Here is a 25,704-nt window from a genome sequence, read left to right on the forward strand (position 1 = left end):
CTAAGCAAAGAGGGGAAAGCAGAAAGGTGGAAGGAGTATACAGAGGGTCTATACAAGACCGATGATCTTGAGGACAATATTATAGAAATGGAAGAGAATGTAGATGAAGATGAAATAGGAGATATGATACTACGTGAAGAGTTTGACAGAGCACTGAAAGAACTAAGATGAAACAAGGCCCCGGGAGTAGACAACATTCCATTAGAACAACTGACAGCCTTGGGAGAGCCAGGCCTAACAAAACTCTACCATCTAGTAAGCAAGATGTATGAGACAGGCGAAACACCCTCAGACTACAAGAAGAATATAATAATTCCAATCCCAAAGAAAGCAGGTGTCCACAGATGTGAAAGTTACCGAAATATCAGTTTAATAAGCAATGGCTGCAAAATAATAACACGAATTCTTTACAGACGAATGGAAAAACTGGTAGAAGTCGACCTCAGGGAAGATCAGTTTAGATTCAGTAGAAACGCTGGAACATGTGAGGCAATACTGACCCTAAGACTTATCTTAGGAAATAGATTAAGGAAAGGCAAACCTACGTTTCTAGCATTTGTAGACTTAGAGAAAGCTTTTGACAATTTTGACTGGAATACTCTCTTTCAAATTCTGTAGGTGGCAGGGATAAATACAAGGAGCAAAAGGCTATTTACAGTTAGTACAGAAACCAGATGGCAGTTATAAGAGTTGAGGGACATGAAAGGGAAGAAGTGGTTGGGAAGGGAGTTGTAGCCTATCCTCGATATTATTCAACCTGTATATCCCGCAAGCAGTAAAGGAAACAAAAGCAAAAGCAAAAGCAAAATTTGAAGTAGGAATTAAAATCCATGGAGAAGAAATAAAAACTATTGAGGTTCGCCAATGACATTGTAATTCTGTCAGACACAGCATAGGACCTGGAAGAGCAGCTGAACAGAATGCACAGTGTCTTGAAAGGAGGATATAAGATGAACATCAACAAAAGCAAAATGAGGATGATGGAATGTAGTCGAATTAAATTGGGTGATGCTGCGGGAATTAGATTAGGAAATGAGACAATAAAGTAGTAAATGAGTTTTGCTATTTGGGGAGCAAGATAACTGATGATGGTCGAAGTAGAGAGGATATAAAATGTACACTGGCAATGGCAAGGAAAGCGTTTCTGAAGAAGAGAAATTTGTTAACCTTGAGTATAGATTTAAGTGTCAGGAAGTCATTTCTGAAAGTATTTGTACAGAGTGTAGGCATGAATGGAACTGAAACGTGGAAGATAAATAGCTTAGACAAGAAGAGTAGAAGCTTTCAAAATGTGGCGCTACAGAAGAATACTGAAGATTAGATGGATAGATCACACAACTAATGAGGAGGTATTGAATAGAATTGGAGACAAAAGTAATTTGTGGCACAACTTGACTAGAAGAAGGGATCGGTTGGTAGGGCATATTCTGAGGCATCAAGGGATCACCAATTTAGTATTGGAGGGCAGCGTGCAGGGTAAAAATCGTAGAGGGAGACCAAGAGATGAATACACTAAACAGATTCAGAAAGATGTAGGTTGCAGTAGGTACTGGGAGATGAAGCAGCTTGCACAGGATAGAGTAGCATGGAGAGCTGCATCAAACCAATCTCTGGACTGAAGGCCACCACCACAACAACAACAACAACAACAATGCCATACAGGCCACGTGATGAAAAAGTGCACTTGAAATTCAGAGAACAGTTCAAACCTGCTAATAGTGTGGAATGAAACATTTCATTTCAAATAAATTGACTGCCTCTGTGGAAATGATTAATAAAAGCCAAATTTCTCTAGCAAATCAACAAAAATAACTTCATTCTTCTGCTATGCAATTAGTGCTTGATGGCCAATAATGTGGAAATATAATAAAATCAAAAACTGAAATTACTAACTCACTTTAGTTGTCCAATTATTTGAATGTCTTGAAATTCATTCGATAGCTCTCAGCCACACAAATCTATTTTGTTTCATTTGACATGACAGCTGTAAATCAAGAGAAAATAGCAAAGTCATCAAATGTAAATATGGGTCATGTGGATACTACTCCCCACAACAGCTGTCACTGCTCTGCGCATGCACAAATCTGGCAGCTTGGATGTACCAGAAAATTTTTTCTGGATGGCATCTGGCTGCTAGCAGCTACTGCTTAAACATCTAATAGCCACACTTTAAGCAGCGAGAAGTAGAAGAAGGCGCTGCTCATATGTGACTCCAGCTCTGTGTATGTGCATGAGCCCACTGGCAACTGCTCAGATGAACCTATTGGTGTCACAGGTGTGATACCACGCTCATCGAAAGCAGTTTGTCGTTATGAAGTATTTCGTAGTCTTCGTCCTACAGCCTTCGACACATTTTGCTGTTGGCGAATGCTTTTGTGCGTACTGTGTTTAGTTGTTGTAAATGGTGCATTTTCTTAAGTTTTCTATTGGTGTTTTTCTCTCATTTGTTTTATTGCTGTAATATTATTCTGCAGCATTTGGGACCAGACAACTAGGCCATCAGTCCCTCGATCCCCGAGTGACGCATCTACCAAGTAGAGGTATCTGCCAAGAATGTTTTCTGATCTAGCTGGGAAATTCATAAGAGAAAAGGCAAGAAGGCTAAAAACATAATGGACAGCTTTTGTACCGCCAATAATAAAATGAAGATGAAGGAAATGTGGAAGTCAGCAGGTGGGCATCCCCAGGGTGACAGCACATATTCTACTCACAGAAATGTAATACTGAGAGAATAATCTGACAGAGTACTGAAAGACCTATGTCAAAACAAGGCACATGGGTCGGCAACAGTCACCAGAATTAAAGGCTCTGAAGCAGAGCCGCCCTGATAGATACATTAAATATATTTTTCAATAAGGTATTGTAGAATTTAAATTATTAAAATGCATTTAGAATATTTTCCACTCACATTTAAATAATGAGTCAATATTTTTAGAACCACTGATATTGAATTTTTAAAACATGGAGTGCAGTGTGTCTTGGAATGCCTATTAGCTCCATGTAGCAGCTCGGCTTCTATGGAGTATGACTCCTTATGGGCTTCCATAAGCCTCAAAAAGCAGAGTCTAAAGGAAGTTTATCAAATATATATGACTTCACATTCCACTGCTTGCAATAAAGGGGAATCCACTGCTTGTAGTTAAAGAAAACCAACAGAGGGGCTGAAACTTCGCTCTTGAATTCCTGTCACTGTAGTTACCTATCATGCATAACTGACTGACGTTTAATATTAATGTTTCTATAATGTTAAAGACATTTTTCTGCGACACTGGTAATTCTATACACTGGAATGAAGTCATGCTATGTTTGTAAATATCACATTAGAGTGCAACAGAAATTGGTAACTTAAGAGCCCATACCTAGCAAGAGTTTCAAAAATGAGTAAATGAAATAATGTTGCAAAACATGTGCAACTACTTTCAGCTGCTAGCAAGTTCTTTGCTTGTTAATGGCGTCTGCCTGATAAAGCATTATTTCTAAGTTTGTTTTTCTTATCTGAGATGAAACTTGGTAGTTTCTGCATACATACAATTGTCAAAAACACCTGTTTTGAGAAACAATTCCTTGTGGATGGCCTGATGCCGTTCCTAACACAACCATCCCCCCCCCCAAGGACTGAATGTGTGCACCCATCTACCTGTATATTGTGTTACATCACATGCATATGTCAAAAAGTTGTCTAAATGTTTGTGAATTGAGGCAGGACCTGGGTATCACCCTGGTATTAACCCAGTTGAATGTGGGGAACACGAAAAACCACCTCCAGGCTCTCCAGCTGTCATCATTAGTCTGCTGATTGGATTCAGTCTGGGTCCCGTGCACCTCCCCATGCCCCAGAACTGAGCACTTCAACGCACTCAGCTATCTGGGAGAGTATTCTGTGACATAACTGAAAGGAGAGGAGGAGGATAGAAGGACTTCTGGCACTTGAGACTTTGACCACACTGACATCACATTCACGGACTTTCACTGAAACCATGTGCCACTTCTGGAAGGGAGTGTGATAAGGCCTTGGCCTATCATCAATGTTATTCAATCTGTACACCAAGCAAGCAGGAAAGGAAACCAAATATAAATTTGGAATGGCAACTAAAGTTCAAGGGGAAAAAACAAAAATTTGTGTACCGGTAACACTATGGTTCTGTCAAAGATGAGAAAGGTCTTAAATGGTGAGTTGAATGGAATGTAAAGTATATCGAAAATAAGTTACCAGATGGATATATTTTTTAAAAAAAAAAAAAGGGTCAAACGAAGGTAACAAAAGACAGTCAAATAAAATCAGCTGATGTTGAGGAAATCATATCAGGAAACAAGACTCTAAAAGAAGGAGGAGTATTGCTGTTAGGGCAGTTAAATAACTGACACTGGCCAAAGTATAGGACACAAAATGCAGAGATGTGAAGGAATTGTCAATTTGGTAATGGAGGGACTTACACAGGCAAACATTGTACAAGGGCACTTGTACACAGGTTGTGTGCGTGTGTGTGTGTGTGTATATACACACACACACACACACACACACACACACACACACACACACACACACAAACGAACACAAACATACACACAAAATTCAAGCTTTCGCAACAAACTGTTGCCTCATCAGGAAAGAGGGAAAGACGGAAGGATGTGGGTTTTAAGGGAGAGGGTAAGGAGTCATTCCAATCCCGGGAGCAGAAAGACTTACCTTAGGGGGAAAAAAGGACGGGTATACACTCGCGCACACACACACACACACACACACACATCCATTGACTTGACTAGACTAGACATATTTAATATGTCTGCTTGTGTCTGTATATGTGTGTGTGTGTGTGTGTGTGTGTGTGTGTGTGTGTGTGTGTGTGTGCGTGCGCGAGTGTATACCCGTCCTTTTTTCCCCCTAAGGTAAGTCTTTCCGCTCCCGGGATTGGAATGACTCCTTACCCTCTTCCTTAAAACCCACATCCTTTCGTCTTTCCCTCTCCTTTTGAATTTTGTGTGTATGTTTGTGTTCGTTTGTGTGTCTGTCGACCTGCCAGCACTTTCATTTGGTAAGTCACATCATCTTTGTTTTTAGATATATTTTTCCTACGTGGAATGTTTATAACCATTCAAAGGATTGATATTTTCTGAGGAAAAGTATACTGTCACTTAACATGGAGAAAGTGTAGTTTCACCGGAGAGAAAGCGTGTTTTTAACCGGGAAATCCAGAAAAAAAATTGGGTTTTTTCCCTTTTTTCAATATGAAAGCTGCTAACTTTTTATATTAGCGGTTAAACTCCGTTAACATTTCTAAAATTTATATAGTTTAAATAAAACATTACATTTTCACTGTAAAAATAATATATGTATATTTATAAATACCTAAAAGTAAAAATACTTCCTAAAGAAAGAAAAAAGGGAAAAAACCCAATTTTTTTCTGGATTTCCCGGTAAAAACACACTTTCTCTCCGGTGAAACTACACTTTCTCCCTGTTAAGTGACAGTATACTTTTCCTCAGAAAATATCAATTCTTTGAATGGTTATGGTCTTATACACTGGCGTAGAATTTCCCGGCACTTTAGAAAATGAAACTCAAGGAAAAAACACATTTTGGAAAGATCTTTGATGTGCAGCAACATGTACACTGCATGTTTCCACATTACGAACGTATAAATTCGAATTCCACCAAACACCACATGTTGCTTTCTGAAGCACTGAAATCGAGATTGTGATGTGCTTTTGTAAGCTAGTCATAGCTTATGTCACGTGATCTCACCAGCCAATGATAATGGATAATCGGAGCACAGGATATGTGATGTAGTCAGCCAATAGCAACATCACTGTTACGTAGTGCGAACACACAAATTGGAGAAGTTTATGGTTTAAATTAATATGCATAGTGCTGCTACAAGGAAAAAAAAAAAGCTTTCATATGTAATATTGGTCTCAAAGATTAATAAGCTGCAAGAGAAGCTAAGCTTTCACATATAATGCTGATCTTTTTTGCGCGTTACACTTTTTTAAGATCCATCACACAAATGTGCCACTAAATTTTTAAATGTCTGGTCTTCTGGGCTTGCAATTCTTCTAAACAGTCATCCTCAAAGAGTTGATTTTTAAATGACAGACATACACTCTGTGATTTAAGAAATTCAACGTACATTCTCGCACATGGTTCATCTTGCGTGAAAGGAAATTTACTTTGGAAGTAACGATTGTCAATATTTTCCTGCGACCTGTTAGAAATACGTTTCTTTCAGCAGTCACCAGGCAGTGTCAGCAACAGGCATCACCGTGCTTGTGCAGCTACGATGATGCAGGAAGCTCGTATGTTCATATGTGTAAACCGTTAAAACATCTTTCATAATGTCATAAAAGAACACCTGAATTTTGTGAACTATAATAAAATACATAATTTGGCTTAAAGTGTACATTCGTATGTCCAGATTCGAGTTTATATTTTCTTGGAATACCAGTACCGTATTATCACGTGTTTGGTTCTTTATTATGGCATACACGCTGGAAGATGAAAATGTGCACTTGAAGAGCAGCGAACAGTTGAAACTAGCCAATAGTGTGGAATTAAACACTGCCTCAGCAGAAAAGATTAATAAAAGCCACGTTTATTTAGCAAACCGATAAAATAACTTTAGTGTTCCACAAGGTGATTAATGCTCAACTGTCAGAAAGGTGGAAATAAAAAACAATCTGCAGCTAATAACATGTTTTAGCCTTCTGTAATTATGTGAACGTATTTTAATTCACTTAATAGCTCCCGGCCACAGAAATCCGTTTTGTTTTTATTTGATATGAGAGCAATAAACAAAGAGTAAACAGCAAAATCACTAAATGTCAACACGGGTCACATGGAGACTACCCACTCCCCACTAAAACTCAGACTGCTCTGTGCATCAGCCCCGGATCTACGATATTTCCAATCCCCACCCCCAAGACCAAAGCATTTGAGGTAGGATGTCAAAAGTTTTTAAAATATCGACTTTTAAGAAATATATTAATTTTGTAGTGCACATCTTTCTGAAGAGTCTGACACATAAAACATACATGTTCGAGGAAATGTAAGGCTCGTTATTTGGCCTTAAGTGTGCCGAAGTTCAGCGCCACACCTCTTCACACACCATTCTTCCATCGCATTCAGGATAGTGGAAATTAAAATGTCCCATGGTGCCTCTCTTGCTCCCTGTCGGTTTGACATCCAGCCCCCCCCCCCCCCCCCCCTCCCGTTTCTTTTTAAAAAAAACCTCACAGTTAATACTGAGTGGGATTATTTGCAACCGGGAGAACAAGAACTTTTCAGAAAATTTGTGCTTTTTTTGCCTATTAGCTAATAATGTGCGACATAAAATTAAATACAGGATACATAAAACCAGTAAAGACAAGAGACAAGCAAGACAGTACACATTTCTTCAATCCTTACATCCTAGCATTTTTTATTCTAATCTTGCTACAGATTTACATGCCTTGCTTTCCTTTCTGCGACAGAATCTATTACCTCATCAAAGCTCGTCAAACGTTTTGCTACATAAAAAATCGAAATGTCGTCGTCTAATACTGCGTAAGCTGTGAATACAAATAGTATCCAAGACTGTGTGGTTTCTCAATCTGATTATGTCTATTTTGTCACTGTCTGCTAGATGAAACGAAATAGGCTTGCCTAATATTGCAGAGGGGCAGCAGCCTTTTCAGTAGTTGCAGGGGCAACATTCTGGATGGTTGACTGATCTGGCCTCGTAACATTAACCAAAACGGCTTTGCTGTGCTGGTACTGCGAACAGCTGAAAGCAAGGGGAAACCACAGCCGTAATTTTTCCCGAGGACATGCATCTTTACTGTATGATTAAATGATGATGGCATCCTCTTGGGTAAAATATTCCGGAGGTAAAATAGTCCCCCATTCGAATCTCTGGGCGGGGACTACTCAAGAGGACGTCGTTATCAGGAGAAAGAAAACTGGCGTTCTACGGATCGGAGCGTGGAATGTCAGATCCCTTAAACGGGCAGGTAGGTTAGAAAATTTAAAAAGGGAAATGGATAGGTTAAAGTTAGATACAGTGGGAATTAGTGAAGTTCGGTGGCAGGAGGAACAAGACTTTTGGTCAGGTGATTACAGGGTTATAAATACAAAATCAAATAGGGGTAATGCAGGAGTAGGTTTAATAATGACTAAAAAAATAGGAGTGCGGGTAAGCTACTACAAACAGCATAGTGAACGCATTATTGTGGCCAAGATAGACACAAAGCCAATGCCTACTACAGTAGTACAAGTTTATATGCCAACTAGCTCTGCAGATGATGAAGAAATAGATGAAATGTATGACGAGATAAAAGAAATTATTCAGGTAGTGAAGGGAGACGAAAATTTAATAGTCATGGGTGACTGGAATTCGTCAGTAGAAAAAGGGAGAGAAGGAAACGTAGTAGGTGAATATGGATTGGGGGGAAGAAATGAAAGAGGAAGCCGCCTTGTAGAATTTTGCACAGAGCATAACTTAATCATAGCTAACACTTGGTTCAAGAATCATAAAAGAAGGTTATATACCTGGAAGAATCCTGGAGATACTAAAAGGTATCAGATAGATTATATGATGGTAAGACAGAGATTTAGGAACCAGGTTTTAAATTGTAAGACATTTCCAGGGGCAGATGTGGATTCTGACCACAATCTATTGGTTATGAACTGCAGATTGAAACTGAAGAAACTGCAAAAAGGTGGGAATTTAAGGAGATGGGACCTGGATAAACTGAAAGAACCAGAGGTTGTAGAGAGTTTGAGGGAGAGCATAAGGGAACAATTGACAGGAATGGGGGAAAGAAATACAGTAGAAGAAGAATGGGTAGCTCTGAGGGATGAAGTAGTGAAGGCAGCAGAAGATCAAGTAGGTAAAAAGACGAGGGCTAATAGAAATCCTTGGGTAACAGAAGAAATATTGAATTTAATTGATGAAAGGAGAAAATATAAAAATGCAGTAAATGAAGCAGGCAAAAAGGAATACAAACGTCTCAAAAATGAGATCGACAGGAAGTGCAAAATGGCTAAGCAGGGATGGCTAGAGGACAAATGTAAGGATGTAGAGGCTTGTCTCACTAGGGGTAAGATAGATACTGCCTACAGGAAAATTAAAGAGACCTTTGGAGAGAAGAGAACCACTTGTATGAATATCAAGAGCTCAGATGGCAATCCAGTTCCAAGCAAAGAAGGGAAGGCAGAAAGGTGGAAGGAGTATATAGAGGGTTTATACAAGGGCGATGTACTTGAGGACAATATTATGGAAATGGAAGAGGATGTAGATGAAGACGAAATGGGAGATAAGATACTGCGTGAAGAGTTTGACAGAGCACTGAAAGACCTGAGTCGAAACAAGGCCCAGGGAATAGACAACATTCCATTAGAACTACTGATGGCCTTGGGAGAGCCAGTCATGACAAAACTCTACCATCTGGTGAGCAAGATGTATGAGACAGGCGAAATACCCTCAGACTTCAAGAAGAATATAATAATTCCAATCCCAAAGAAAGCAGGTGTTGACAGATGTGAAAATTACCGAACTATCAGTTTAATAAGTCACAGCTGCAAAATACTAACGCGAATTCTTTACAGACGAATGGAAAAACTGGTAGAAGCCGACCTCGGCAAAGGTCAGTTTGGATTCCGCAGAAATGTTGGAACACCTGAGGCAATACTGACACTACGACTCATCTTAGAAAATAGATTAAGGAAAGGCAAACCTACATTTCTAGCATTTGTAGACTTAGAGAAAGCTTTTGACAACGTTAACTGGAATACTCTCTTTCAAATTCTGCAGATGGCAGGGGTAAAATACAGGGAGCGAAAGGCTATTTACAATTTATACAGAAACCAGATGGCAGTTATAAGAGTCGAGGGGCATGAAAGGGAAGCAGTGGTTGGGAAAGGAGTGAGACAGGGTTGTAGCCTCTCCCCGATGTTATTCAATCTGTATATTGAGCAAGCAGTAAAGGAAACAAAAGAAAAATTCGGAGTAGGTATTAAAATTCATGGAGAAGGAAGTAAAAACTTTGAGGTTCGCCGATGACATTGTAATTCTGTCAGAGACAGCAAAGGACTTGGAAGAGCAGTTGAACGGAATGGACAGTGTCTTGAAAGGAGGATATAAGATGAGCATCAACAAAAGCAAAACAAGGATAATGGAATGTAGTCAAATTAAATCGGGTGATGCTGAGGGAATTAGATTAGGAAATGAGACACTTAAAGTAGTAAAGGAATTTTGCTACTTAGGGAGTAAAATAACTGATGATGGTCGAAGTAGAGAGGATATAAAATGTAGACTGGCAATGGCAAGGAAATCGTTTCTGAAGAAGAGAAATTTGTTAACATCGAGTATAGATTTAAGTATCAGGAAGTCGTTTCTGAAAATATTTGTATGGAGTGTAGCCATGTATGGAGGTGAAACATGGACGATAACTAGTTTGGACAAGAAGAGAATAGAAGCTTTCGAAATGTGGTGCTACAGAAGAATGCTGAAGATAAGGTGGGTTGATCACACAACTAATGAGGAGGTATTGAATAGGATTGGGGAGAAGAGAAGTTTGTGGCACAACTTGACTAGAAGAAGGGATCAGTTGGTAGGACATGTTTTGAGGCATCAAGGGATCACAAATTTAGCATTGGAGGGCAGCGTGGAGGGTAAAAATCGTAGAGGGAGACCAAGAGATGAATACACTAAGCAGATTCAGAAGGATGTAGGTTGCAGTAGGTACTGGGAGATGAAGAAGCTTGCACAGGATAGAGTAGCATGGAGAGCTGCATCAAACCAGTATCAGGACTGAAGACCACAACAACAACAATATTGCAGCAATTTTAACACATATCAAATAAACGAGATTGGTTTGGCACAAATTGTCATTTTTATAACACAATAGAATATAATTCATGAATTACCAATATCAAATGCCTATTAGGCCTACTACAAGCAAAAAGCTTTACGTTAGGAAATAGTTTCACATTTGATTCATATGCTTCAGCTTCTCAAGCATGAGAACGAAAAGTAGTAGTACGAAATTTTTATACAAATTTGGAATCGTTATATTCTTCCATAATTTGTGTGATGTCCCAATTTCTTCTCCCTCCTCATTCGCACAAACAAGCTTGTCATCACTAATTCTGTAACTATTCCTGCCACAGTCAGAACTTATTCTCATTAACTACACTCACCCTGCCACATTCACCAGTTTAGTTTTCCCACGATTATTCTCCTGTTAGGCATTATTAATTGTTTGTACAATGCATTTTCCGTGCTACTCCCACAATAGAACTTAAGTGGCTGCTAGCCGGGGACTGTATAACTGGCCCTTACTAATGTAGCAATCTAGCCAAAAATCTTGTGTCAAAATTTCATTTTATTGGATACACCAAGAAGACAATACATAATCTTTCTTCCCTGTTATTCCTGTTAGTCATTTATTTACACTCTGGTAGTATGAATCTATAGATTTCACTAGTAGTTATAACAATGCTGATCATTCGAAAACCCAATCATCCACATAACAGCGATTGACCTTCACCCATTTGGCTTTATTCCACTCAGCTCATATAGCCCAGTCCCCTTTTGTCTGCAGAAAAGTTTTTCTAGATGCGACGGGGATTCCCCTGGCAGAGACATCAAGTACACTATGTCGCTTTCAAAAGTCAACTTACGATTCATTCAGAAATCAACTCAGAATGTGCTCAAAAACCAACAGGGACACGTTTCAAAGTCATATGAATAATCAATATACCAACGTGCGCTGGATGCTATGCTCTTTGTGAGACAAGGTTTTTTCATTCAAGAGTATGAATTTGGCACTCCCCCCTCCACTCCCCCTGAAATTGCAGCCGGGGCAGATACCCCAGTTTGCCCCCTGCGCATGTGTGAATCTGGCAGCCTGGGCGCACCAGTCAAATTTTACCGGGTAGCATCAGGCTGTTAGCTGCTACTGCTTATACAGCTAATAGCCACATTTCTGTAGCCAGAAGCCAGAGAAGGTACTACTCATATGCAACGAAACTGCGCATGTGCTTGCTCACAACTGCTCAAACAAATCTAATGTAAACAGTTGTGACGTCACAGTCATTGGTGGCAATTTGTTGTTATAAAAGCATTGCATAGTCTTCCTAAAGCATTCGACACAGTTTGCTTTTGGCATATGCTTGTATAAGCACTGTGTTTTGTTGTTATATATGGCGATTTCCTTTGCAACTTAAGTTTTACTTTTGATTTTTTTTTTTTTTCTCTCATTCATGTTTTATTGCTGCAGTATTATTCTGCAGTAGCATGATACAGTAATATCCTTTGTTAGAGTATTGGTTCCTAGCAGTAAACATTAAAAAAATTTAGCTGAAAACTAAAACAATGAAAAATTCCCAGGCTTTTCTCGTTTTTCCCTCGGATGAGAAAATTCCCGAGCTTTTCCTGGATCTCCCAGTTGTCATGGATCTTATCACCCTGTATACACTGCAGCAAGCAAGTTCACATCAAAATAGGATGCAGTAGTTATTCAGAGGTGAAGAGACTTAAAACAGGATAGATGAGCATGGCGAGCTGCATTAAACTAGTCTTTGGATGACCACCACCACCACAACAACAACGACCAACAAAAACACGACATAAGATTGCCAGAAATCTTTCATGAAATGAAAACTATGACTGTGAGGTAAGTAAGATCATTTCAAATCTTCAGCCACTGGTTTAATTTAAAAATTCCAGAGCTGGTAATTTTGTCAGTTAATTATCTTATTTAATCTCTGCATTGCATATTCTTGAGTGCATTATAACATCTCAAATATGATGTTTCCTCATGCCAGTTGCTGTATCATTTTAGTGACTTCACTGTAATGTAAAGACATGCAAGCACCTAGAAACTTTTGTACTTTGAAAAATATAAATGGTCTGTTAAGCAGAAGCTCACTATTCTAACTTATTTAAAATTTTCTTTCTGTTGACTGGTATACTACAAACGGGTGGTTTTCTTGTATACAAGTAATCAGAAATAGAGAATTCTACTGAAGTTAGCAAATTATGGGCAGTCTGCACAGACGCTGATTTGCTAGAGACACATATTTATACGAATAAAAAGAGAACTAAAACAGCCGTCACACACTACTGTAAAACACAACAAAATAACTTCATGATTGCAGTGAAAGACCTTACCAACATGTGACACTTCACTTCATGATTGAATTCCCTTTATTCTTTATTTCCCTACAAATAAAATTGTTTTGAATTAATGTTATCTTTGTTCAATTAATTTATTTTTCCATTTCCTGCTACTGACACGGCCTTGCCGCAGTGGATACACTGGTTCCCATGAGATCACCGAAGTTAAGTGCTGTTGGGTGTGGTCAGCACTTGGATGGGTGACCATCCAAGCCGCCATGCGCTGTTGCAATTTTTCGGGGTGCACTCAGCCTCGCGATGCCAATTGAGGAGCTACTCGACCGAATAGTAGCGGCTTCGATCAAGAATACCATCATAACGACCGGGAGAGCGGTGTGCTGATCCCATGCCCCTCCTATCCGCATCCTCCAATGAGGATGACACGGCGATCGGATGGTCCTGGTAGGCCACTCGTGGCCTGATGACGGAGTGCCTTTTTTTTTTTTTCCTTTTTTTTTCTTTTTTAATTTCCTGCTACTGACACAAATTTTATCAAAGCTTCCTGCATCAGGTTATGTCACTTTCCTGTGTTTCATCTCTTTCTCTCAATTCATCACTCTCCTCATAGGCTACTTTGCCTGCTATGTAATCTCACATCTTTTCTTCCATAATTCTGCAAGGGACCTGGCTCATACTTTAAACCCATTTCTCCAACTTCCTATAATTACAGCACAATTGCTATTGTTAATATTTGAGAGTTTCTTTACTTCATAGCTTACCTTATTATCTAGTCAGGTACTGAAGATAAAAGCTTTGCAAAATCAAACCATAAAGTCAGTTTGTTTTCACAAGCCAGTATATGCTTATCAGTATAACACCAATTCCTGTCTTTAATAAAACATGAAAACTACAACAAACTATGTATTTTTTAGAGAGAAGAGCAACGATAAATTAATTGTACCATTAGCTCCTTCCTACTTTCTCATGTTGCCAATCTGCTGTCATCACTGTTTAAGAATATGTCTCTCTTTACTGCTCTCTGTTCAACATAAGCCTCAAAAACAATTAATTAAAAACTATTTAATGCTCACATTCAGTTACAGGCATTCATATAAAATAACAGTAAACTACTGTAATAAACACGTAGCTACAACTTTAAGCAGGACAGAAAAATGTGCAATTTGAGACATAAACAATGACAATTAATTTGTACAGTCTACAATCAAAACAAATACATCACACATAGTTACCTCCTTTAGCTATGTTACGTCGATCTTCCCTAAATCCTTGAAGCTGTCCTGTGCCATGTGATAATTTTCCTGATAGCATGCCCAATGAAATTGGGCGTTCATTTGTGCCTGGAGCTATGCCATCATTTGGAACCAGGATGGCGAGAGAAGTACTACCATCCTTGTTCTGTCTTAAGAAGCCCATCTAAAAGTAAAATTTTCACTTTAATAATGCCACAAATGTGTAAACTAAGTGTAGAACTGAAGTTTTGGCTTCTAAAAAAAGTTGTAAACTTAACTTTTCCTTGAGAACATTGTAACTGTGCCCCCCCCCCCCCTTTAAAATTATCACCTTTCTTTTTGACAGGGGGTGGAGGGAGGGAGGGAGAGAGGGAGGGGCTATACTGCTTAGCTATATATATTATTCAGCTGCTCTTTACCTATCTATGCTGCTCATATATATGCAAGTACAGTGGTACTTACTGATGATGATGATGATATCCAATATGACAAGAGACATGTTTTACCAGTAACTTAATTTGCATGCTAAAAAGAATTTGTAACCTCAAAATAAAGATAACTGAAGGATGTTATGACTTATGAGGTACATTTTCATTTTTGAATTTTTTAAGAATTCCACCTACATGTCACGACTGTGGATTACTCCCTGCCAGTGCACTCCTGTAAGTGTGTTCAGATCTCTGAGGTGTCTGAAGACACTTTCATAGTATGTTTGTCCAATATGTTTGTGCAAATGGTGCATATAAAAGAAAGGTACTATCTTCTAAATTCAGAGACTGCCAAATTACTTGTTTTCTTTAGTTTAGCAATGTATTCATTTGTTGTCCATTTGGACATCATAAAATTTCACTTATGGAGTGGTATGTTTAGTAACTGTTATTGTAAACTGCAGATCATTTTTGGTGCACGACAACAAGGACTCAGTTAGATTGCACATCACTGTACAGTTAGGTTGCAATAATAGTTCTAAAACAGATGTCATAAAAATTATGATTACAAAAGATATCAAAATAAAGAAGTAATTGAATGGATTAAAAAACTACTCACTAAGTGGCAGCAGGAGAACACACATATAAGGTGCTTTCCAAAATTTTTGGGCCTAGTGCTGCCATCTGTTGAAAACCTTACCTTTAGACTAATTGTCACCACCACCCATCCGCATGTACACACCGGTCCCAGTGCTTCTGCCACTGGTCAAACATTTTCTGGAAGTCCTGTTCTTTGAGGGTGTTTATCACCGCCAGCGATGCTTCTTGAGTCCTCTCTAGAGTGTCGAACCGACGGTCTTTCAACTTATGTTTCAGCTTTGGAAATAGTGTGAAGACGCAAGGTGCAAAGTCTGGTGAGTACGGTAGGTGGAGTACAACCGCCGTGTTGTTTTTTGCCAAAAAGGTCCTGGGGACCAAGGATGTGTGACAGGGTGCATTGTTTTGGTGCTGCAGCCAGTTCCCTTGACGGCAAAGTTCGGGCCGTCGCCGCCGCATGTTTTCACAGAGCCATCACAAAATGTCACAGTAGTGCGCGGAATTCACTGTTTGGTTGGGTGGGATGAATTCTTTGTACACAATTCCCTTGGTATCAAAGAAAACTATGATCATGCTCTTCACCTGTCTTGCTTTTTTGGGTCTCGGAGAGCCTGGGCTCTTCCACTGGGATGGTTGTTGCTTTGTCTCTGGGTCATAACCGTAAATCCAGCTCTCGTCGCTGGCAATAACCCGTGACATGAAAGTTGAATTATCAGACGCAGTCTGACGAGGGTCCATGCACACTTCAACACGCTGTGCCTTCTGATCAGCCGTCAAGTGCTTTGGCACAAATATTGCGGTGACACGATGCACGCCCAATTCAGCAGTCAACATTTGTTGACATGTCCCATAACCAATCCCACTTCATCCGCAAGGTCTTGAATAGTTCAACGTCGATCAGCACGAACCAATAGTTGAAGTTTGGCAACAATGTCTGGCGAAGTGCGGCTAATCGGCCTTCCAATGTGAACATCATCTCTGACGTCTGTACAGCTGGCCCTCAACCGAGCATGCCACTCAAACACATTTCAGATGGCAGCAGCACTCCCGAAAATTTTAGATTCCACCTCATACAAAATCTATTACAGTTTGCACCCATTTGGGACCAGTGGCTCCTTCTCCTGACAGAAGGGTTGAAGGAGAAAGAAGATGGGTGAAGGAAAAAGACTGGCGACGTTTAGGAAAATGGGTAGAGTTCAGAAAAGTCAGCAGTGACTTACCAGACAGGATGAGAGGGAAAGACCGATTGTTGGAGGACTGCACCACACGAAATTTCTCATTTAAAAATGAAGCTTTTGCTACTGAGATCACACGCAGATTTATTTTGAAAAAACTGTAAGGGCAGTGCTCAGCAAATGATACTTGCATTCCAACAGACTCAATATTTCCCGATACAGCAAAGCACTTGATACAGTATCCATGTTGCTCGAACAATCACATGACACTGATTCGGGTGGCACTAGTGCAAAGAGATATACAAGAAACTCTGAACTAGCCACTAGAACAGTCTATTGCTCTGATTAAAATTTGACAATTTTGTGGACCACTGGGGGAATTAGCATTAAATTCTATCACCTTACAAACTTTTGTTTTATTTGAACTGGTTTGCAGTAAATGTTCTCTTACATGTATGGATACCATATACAAACTTTTAATGCCGCTTTTTAAGTGAAGGTGACATTCAAAGATGGAAATGTTGTCCTTCAAAAAACATTATCTGAATCAGAACCCAGACCAGTATTTTATCTGGTTATGAGAGACTGTGATGATTTACTAAGTGGAAAAAATTTAATCGCTGCTCACGTATTAGAATACTGGGTAATAGTGTTATCAGCTTTAGAACATGATGGTGACATTCAGTTGAAACAACAAGGAAAATTAATACAGAAAAAGGTAGGAAATACATCACATTAAAATGACTCACTAATTGTCATCATGAGAATAAATTACAGTGGCAAGACTCATATTGAAGATATCAGTGACAGATGTCACTATATTTCGGGACGACCAAAATTTCAATAATAGGACTGAATCATAATTGCACATTTTTATTTATGTATTAGTTGGAATTGTTACATATGATTAACACACTAGCAGATATTGCAGTCTATTTTTCACAGTTGCTCACGCTCAGCACTACGGAAGGGTTGGAAACGAACAGTGACACTTTCTTGGCTGACAGCCAGGATGATTGCGAGAAGAAGAGCGGTGAGCGAGCAGCAAATTTCATGTTGGCAACCATGGGAATCTATACCACATACTTTGGCTCTTTATGGACATTTACCACATTTAAAGTGCAGTTTGCTGAATCCATTTGCAGTCAGGATCGAAATCCAATATGCATTCCGGAGAAATAGCAACATAGTTGGAAGAAACAGCCAAATATTTGTGACAACAAAGATACAAATTTCGCAGCTGTGCTGTTATGACGACGATGCTGTTGCTGCTGCTGATGATTAAAAACAGTGATACCACAAACTATGAGGTTAGTAAGCAAAATAGGTAGAAAAGAAAACAGTCCAAAAATTAATGTAAACCATTTCTTTTTGTTTATTTTATTTCTCCTAGTATTATCAAATTGTACACGAGCTGCAAGCTTGTCCTTGAGTGCAGCCCTTTTGCTGCAGAGGTGGCTTGCATAAGTTTGGAATAGGTATAATGTTAACGTTTTGGCAGATGCTTTGTGTTAGTAAAACACATGTTAAAATTTTTTTCCTAAAGGAGCCTCTTAAAAACAAAGGGGTGGGTAGGCAGAGGGGGAGGGGTCTCACTAGGTCACGGTCTGTCAATCGAGTCTGGTGTCAAAGGAGGCTAAGCAGCGTAGCTGCTGTTCCTCCGTTGCCCTCTCTGGTGGTAGTAATAGCCTCTCGTGGGAACTGTCATCGTGCTGTTGCTGAGAGATCTTCAGTCGCAGGCTGTCTTCTGCCAGAGCATCACTCCTCCTTCAGCAACTTCTCCACAACTTAGTAGACATCCTACCAGTCACGAGGGTGAAGACAGGATGGGTGTTAATCAGGTGCAGCTCCTTCCAAGACACCACCTCGTGCTACAGGCCACGGGTGTGGTGAAGGTCGTACCGATGATGGGATTGAGAGGCTTGTGCTTGTCCGGCGGCATGAAAGGATAAGGATTGTTCTAATGTGGGTACAATCCATCTTTTATGGACACCGCAATCTTCTTGAGGAAGGGCTGCACAATGCGCTCACCTGGGAGTGGCAGACACAGGGGCAGCTCTTCCTCCTCTGATGCCTCTACCTCGTCATGAGAGGAAGCAGACGGCATCGTTTCCCCGGCACAGCAGGAGGCAGAGCGGGCGTCTCGACATCCATCTCCAGGGGAACCACCTCCTGCATTTCTGCAGGGAGCGAGGCGATGGCCATCTGCGTGGCGGCGTCCACCCCCACCGGGCTCCTCACAGGGGAGGCGGGGACAGGCACCTTCTTCTTGAGAACCCGTAGCTCCTTGCGCAGCTGCTGGAGCCGGCGATGGACAGCTGCGAGCTCATCCTTGATTGCAGCCATTTTCTGCAAAGGAGGCTTGGAAGCCGGCCATTGGATCATCAGTGAGAGCTTCGAGATGGCGCAGCTCGCACCCTTCGCCAGAGTGGGGGTGGCACCAGACACCGCAGCAAGGCGTGTCGTGATGTGCTGGCAGCAGAACTCTTTGAGGTAGCCGCAGCTATGCGAGTCTGTGTTGTGTGAGCAGCCACAGTTTGCGCACCTGCAAGCCACCCCTCATGGCTTGTGGCAATTTTGAGTGTCGTGCACTGCTGCGCACTTCAAGCACGCGACGGAATTCTTGCAAACACTCGCAGTGTGCCCCATTTGCTGGCACTTGTAGCACTGCATATTCTTCCGAGTACACTTCGGCTGTTGTTTGCAGCCACAGTTGCTCCACATTGCGTCGATGAGGAGGTCCAACACAGCTGCCAACTTGCTTCCCTAGTGTCAACCCTTACCTGCCAGCTAGTGGCGTAGGTGAGAGACAGTAAAAAAAATGAGCCACAGCGAGTCGAGCAGCAGAATGTATGCGTGCGTTGGGAGGAGAGGGGGGAATTGGATGTCGTCTTATATTCGGGGTCGTCCTATACTCAGATAAATACGATATGTGGGCATGACCACAAACCTTTTGTATCTGCAGAGGAAACCACCAACATCCCAGTCAGCAACTGTTCACCCAGTGGGTATGGATACCTCTTGGCTCCAGGAACCAACAATGCTTGGCTCTAAGGTACTGGACAGTCACAAAAAGATAGCATCACCCCAGGTGGTAACTTATCCACCTGTTGACAGACAGCAACTGAGCACTTGGCTTTTGGAGGGCCTGGACAGTCATCAAAGCACACTTCTCTGCAAACTTCCATCTAGAATTCACACATACACTGGCAGCTTCATCACCAACAATATAATTCAATCTGTAAAATTATGTACTGTAGTGTCAGTGTTAGAGCAACAAAAAATCCTAATATTAAGCCTCCAAGAATACTATTCACTCATGGCGGTCCAATGGACTACGGTACCTATTGGATCTTGAAGAATTTGAAAATCACCTTTGTGGTACACAAAAATATAGTCAGCTCCATCGGAGAAGTCTCTCCATTAACAAGTGCCTCATGGCTATGTGCTTACAATGTGCCAACAAGAAGTACATGTTTGATCTATGTCCTTGCACTCACAAACATACAGAAGAGACCTGGTGAACACCAAAAAGTTCTGGGTCAATCTCGAGAAAGTGATGGTAAAAGTCCCAAGATGCAAAATTCTGCCATGTGACTTCCATGCAGAAACTGGCAACGAAAGAAAAATCAGGATACCAGCACACAGATCCATGAACAAAAATGATGCAAGACTCATTGAACCATACCAACAAAACAATTTAAAAATCAAGTCAAACGTTTAAGAAAACTTCCGAAAAAACTTGACGTCCTCCATAAAGGAAATAAATGAATATCAGATTGATCACATAGCCATTTCCTACCCTCTGCAGTGAGAAATCCATGAAGTTCAAATCTGCAGAGGAGCAAACATTGGCTTGGACCACTATTTAACAAAACTCAAAGTGAACTTTGGACCGAAGATGATATATCAGAAAAAGCTTATGTATAAAAAATCGACACAAGTAAAATCAGAGAGACCAACATGAAAGGAGAATAGGCAAATGAACATACAAACAACCTGAAAAAAATTCCACATCAAAATCCCACATAGGCAAAAGAATTAATTCCATCGAGAAAGAACTCCAGACAACCCTTGTGGGATCCCAAATGTGGAAAGGCACTGGAAGAATGCAAAGATGCTTCCCTAACCACAGAAAGCTTCATAAACTGGAGCAACAGGTTGTTCAGTACTTCCAAAAGAATGACACTTAATTCCCCAACTAAACAAGAAATTATATGAATGAAGGTGCTGGAGATTAAGAGCAGTCTTCCAACTGAGTGCATTACGGAATTCAAAGCAAGTACAAGCTGGCACATGATAGTGATGATGAAGTGGGTGGAGCTAATGTTACGATGCTGAACAACACTAGCTCAGCAATTTCCCAATGCATATAATGAAAAATCTCTCCAAGAAAACACTACCGGTACTACAATTTTAGGCAGATCTTAAGATACTTTTGATAAAAAACTTTGTCACAATATGTTAAAAATTAAAATTTCTCTAGGAGCATTTTAAAAATACATATATGAAGAGAGGGCTGTCTTATAGTCAGGTATACTGATACTTCTATAAGAGATCAAATAATCCTACACTGGTTTTTTTAATTATTATTATTATTAAGGAAAACCAATCTGTGGTTGTGTTTCACTGCAGAATTACCTTAGACAGACACAAGAGACAACCTGATACAATATTGGGGAAAATATATTACAAGAGTCAAAACTGTACACATTACTATCTTGGGCATTTGATTGCCCTAACACAATATAAAAACGAAATGATGAAGATTGAAAATTTTCTCTTACTTTAGTATTTACTCGTTTCATTGACAGCCTATCAGCAGCGGCCTGGGCTGCCTTCTGCGCTTGTTCCAGAATTTCTTCAGGTGTCATATCATCTTGAATTGCTTCAAATTTGTTCCTGGAATGAGTAAATTGTGACACATGACATGATTATTTCCTTGTTTGTGGTGTAGCAGTTAAAGAAGAAAGGTTGGAGCATTAATTATTGAGAAAATGCCTTCAACAATATCTGCTATAGTGGTGACAAAATGGAAGGTGGTTTGTCTATTCCAAGAAAATAAGGCATTTCATAATTACGTTGCAGGAAATGATTTTTCACAGAAAAATTGCATGAAGTAAATTAAATAACTACAATGGAATAAAGAAAATTTCAGAAATGACATTGTGATGAGCTGTGAAAGGAACCAAACTTTTATTCTATGGTGCACATTTTGATTAACTGATGCTCAGAGTAAAGAATATGAGAGCTTTGTCAAGATTTCCATATATTACTTATGCCTGGAGAAAAAAAAAAAGAGAGAGAGAGAGAGAGAAAGAGAGAGAGAGAGAGAGATCAAGTTTGGTTGTCAACCAGAAGTGCTGTTATGAACTTCAACTTTATGGTAGCTTTCTACAAGCAACTTCAAAATTAGATATTTAGTGGATTTAATGATGGATAACTGCAAGTGCCAGAGATTTACAATTTACAGCATAATACTCAAATGATTGAATTTTGATCTAAATATTGATGCAAATTCTATGTCCAACAATTTGGAAGTACACAGCATAACGTGGTCAAAATTGTCTGCAAAAAGAACGTGTGAGTATTTAAAAAAAGAGGTCAATGGCAATATGAAACATTAGTCAGAATGCAAACTAGTGGGAAAAAAAAGCCAATGGCAATCTAATGCTGTATAGGATTTATGAAAGTCTAAGTAACAACTGGTCTGAATTCTGAACACTGTACTATTCACGCGAATTCTGAACCGTGTACTGCTCATACACGATTACAGTTGATAAAAGGCCAGACTGCTGATCACATGATATTTACCTCCTTACATTTTCCATGTTGGAGCATGACCTGATGTGTGTGTTCTGAACTGGAACAAAGACGAACTGAGGTGGCATGCAGGTTGAAGCAATGTATGGAGTTTAATTTGTTGTAAGTGCTTCTGCACATTACTTTAAAAACTAGCAATATTGCAACTGATTATGCTCTTCAAGGGTATGCTGCCGGATATGATTGTTTTCACTACACAATATTTTGGAGATCCATCTGGCTGCCACCTTCAGGTGCAATTGGAGTACACAATCACGCCAGAACTGAATGCTGTCATTCAGTTTCAGCGTGACTGTGTACTCAGCGTTCGCACCTGAAGATGGCGGCCAGATGGATCGCTGAAATATCGTGTAGTGAAGACGATCACATCCGACAGCATACCTGTGAAGAGCATAACCATATAAGACGCCGGGATAATCTACGGGATCACAAAATTGCAATTACTTGTACATACAGACTAAAGGAAGAGAAGGTGGAATTGGCATCTTGATACCTTAGAGCAACATTCAGATGATTCAAATAGAACAATATAGTTCACTAACAAAAGGTATGATCCTAGTTTACCCCAAGTTCAACAAAATATTTTAACTTCAACAATGATGGAAACTCCATGATAGAAACAATAAACAAATAGATATATGTACGGAGATGTAATTAGCTACTGAGCTGCTTATACTAGAAACAGAGCTGTAGCTTTAGTTATTTCTCTTTGGTGTTATACATGTGTATGTATGTGTCTCACATTAAAACCCTTCACATAAAACCCCAAGCTGTCTGATTTTTATTATTTTGACAGGAACGTAAAATACTTCTCACCTCTCTTAAAGTGATGTTCCGTCACCCGCCCAACCTCCACAACATCCTAGTCCATCCCTATGCCACTCCAAATCCCAATTCCTTGCCAAATGGATCATATAGCTGTGGAAGACCCAGATGCAAAACCTGCACAGTCCACCCACCCAGCACTTCCTATTCCAGTCCTGTTCAAATGGTTCATATGGCTCTGAGCACTATGGGACTTAACTTCTGAGGTCATCAGTCCCCTAGAACTTAAAACCTAACTAACCTAAGGGGACCAAGGTTGTGAGGTGTTTGATAAGGCTTAGGCTTGTGCTTGGATAGGAGATCTACTAGGAGGGGGAGCTTACATAAGAAGGCAAAGCTTGGTTTGATGGCTAGGAGGGGGTGTTGGAGGGGGGGGGGGGTTAGTGGTGGTGTTATGGAAGGTATTTTTGGGAGAGGGACACCACTTTTGAGATATCTGAGTAACAGGCTGGACAGCTTCTTTACGTGGTGTACATTCAAGTTTATGACTGTCTTCAAGGGGAACTGCACGGACAAGGAGACCACATGGCAATCTGCTCTTTGTATTTTTTATACTTCTGGTATAAGAAGTTCAGAACTCTGCCAACTCTATCAAAAACTTTAACAAAATTGACAATGTTTGCCGAGTGTCTTTAATAAACAAAAATTAGTCCCACTTTATGACAGGTACCACAGCTTTGTGGTAAAATACTCCTCTGCCATGTGGGGGGCCTGCGTTGATTCCCAGGTGACACTAATTTTTAAGCAGTGGAGCATGTTCTATGAGCATTTCCATAAAGTGTAAAATACATGAAAATGAAAACAATTATTAGCTAATGTTTTCTTTTTAATTAAAAAAAAATCTGTTATAAAAGATAAAAAATTTATATTTGCAATGAAAACTGGATTTTTGTTTGTGATATGTAATTGCAAATAAGACAACTTGCATGTTTCATAAAAATGACAATTATATATGTGTTAACAAGAATACATCTGATGACTTAACATGACACAGGTATTAAACTGAACATGGGGTGGGCGGTAGAGCGTTTTGGGGGTGGGGAAAGGGGACTGAAACGGGACTTGAATCAGCAATTACCAGTCTCAAGTTAAATCGATGTTTTTGTGTCTCTGCATATCTAACGTACATGTATTGCTGAGACAGATATAGAAAGCAATAGCCAAAAAGGAACAGTTATTGTTAAGCAAAGCATGTGGAAAATGAGTGCCTAACACAGAGAGAAGACAGTGCAACAACAAAGTGGATTGCTACACAATAATAAGAGCTAACTAAACAATAAAAAGATCACCACAGAAAAAAGATCATCAAATGAAGGAAAACAGTAACAAGATAAAGTAAAAAGGTCATACAATACAGAAAAAAGATAGCCAAATGAAGAAAAACGTTGGCAAACAAAGAGAGGGTTCACCAAATGGGTAAAACAAAAAGATTTTTCAGTACAGAAAACATGACAAAAATCAATGACGATGTAAAAAAGATCTTCAAATAAGACAAACTGGTCTATCAAGAAGGAAAAAATTATTGCAGAACAGAGAGAGAAACCCTTTCAACAACGGAAGTGAATGAATAAATCCTTCACGAAATTCTTACTGTGTCAGATTTGTCAGTCTCAAGCTCAAGACTGACAAATATGACAAGGCACCAACTCAGTGAGGAATTCATCAAGAATGTTGCTGTGAAAAACTACATGGTCTGGAAACGAATAGCCAAAATTGAAACCAGACTGTGAAACAACGAAAAGATATAATCAAACAAAATATAAATCAACTTATCACCGGAGGGGAGGGCGGGTTTTGCTTGCTGGAAACAGACAAATGATCATTAAAGAAAGAAAAAAATTAGCAAACAAAGAAAGAGAATTACTAAATACAGGAACAAAAGTTGGTCAACACGGAAAAAACTATGTAATTATTGTAATCACGTAATCTCTAATGGCTTCTATTTGGGTTCTTTGGCCAACGCATTTTTAACGATATCCTGACAGCAATAGAAGGTGAACCTTTGACAATGCTAACCACTCGTGCTGGGGAAATGTCAGAAAAATCTTTAAATAAATGGCTGGTCACGGCGGAGGTTCGAGTCTTCCCTTGGGCATGGGTGTGTGTGTATTTGTCCTTAGGATAATTTAGGTTAAGTAGTGTGTAAGCTTTGGGACTGATGACCTTAGCAGTTAAGTCCCATAAGATTTTACACACATTTGAACATTTTTGATTTCAGCAGGTATGTTTTCACTGTTGCTATGTTGCTGCAAATTATTTTTTAATGTTTTGTCTTATATTTTACATTTCGTGCCACAGATCTGATGAAAGAGTCCAAAAACATGTCATACGATAATAAATACAATTATTTTGTGATCCAGGCTAGTGTTTTTCCATTTAGTGCCAATATGGTCACAGGTTCCCTTTGAAACTTTTTGTGTAAAGTGATACAATATGCAATTTCTATGTTACAACTAGTGTAAAAACTAACTTTGCTAGTTAGTATGCAATTACAGGGTGTATACGTGGA

The 25,704-nt window shown here is 39.7% G+C and overlaps 1 protein-coding gene across 3 annotated transcripts in view; it reads right to left on the reverse strand.

Annotated features, from left to right (window-relative positions):
* Positions 1–25,704, reverse strand: part of LOC124615943 (bromodomain-containing protein 7) — a 116,545-nt gene that overhangs the window by 37,769 nt on the left and 53,072 nt on the right. For all 3 annotated transcript variants that reach the window (XM_047144142.1, XM_047144139.1, XM_047144141.1), the window contains 2 exons: positions 21,335–21,449; positions 14,348–14,531 (listed from right to left, as the gene is read on the reverse strand). In XM_047144142.1, coding sequence (XP_047000098.1) covers positions 14,348–14,531; positions 21,335–21,449 — 299 coding nt within the window. The remainder of the gene's footprint in view (positions 1–14,347; positions 14,532–21,334; positions 21,450–25,704) is intronic.

This window comes from Schistocerca americana, chromosome 5 (assembly GCF_021461395.2).
Source record: "Schistocerca americana isolate TAMUIC-IGC-003095 chromosome 5, iqSchAmer2.1, whole genome shotgun sequence".
Taxonomy (NCBI): Eukaryota; Metazoa; Arthropoda; class Insecta; order Orthoptera; family Acrididae; genus Schistocerca; species Schistocerca americana.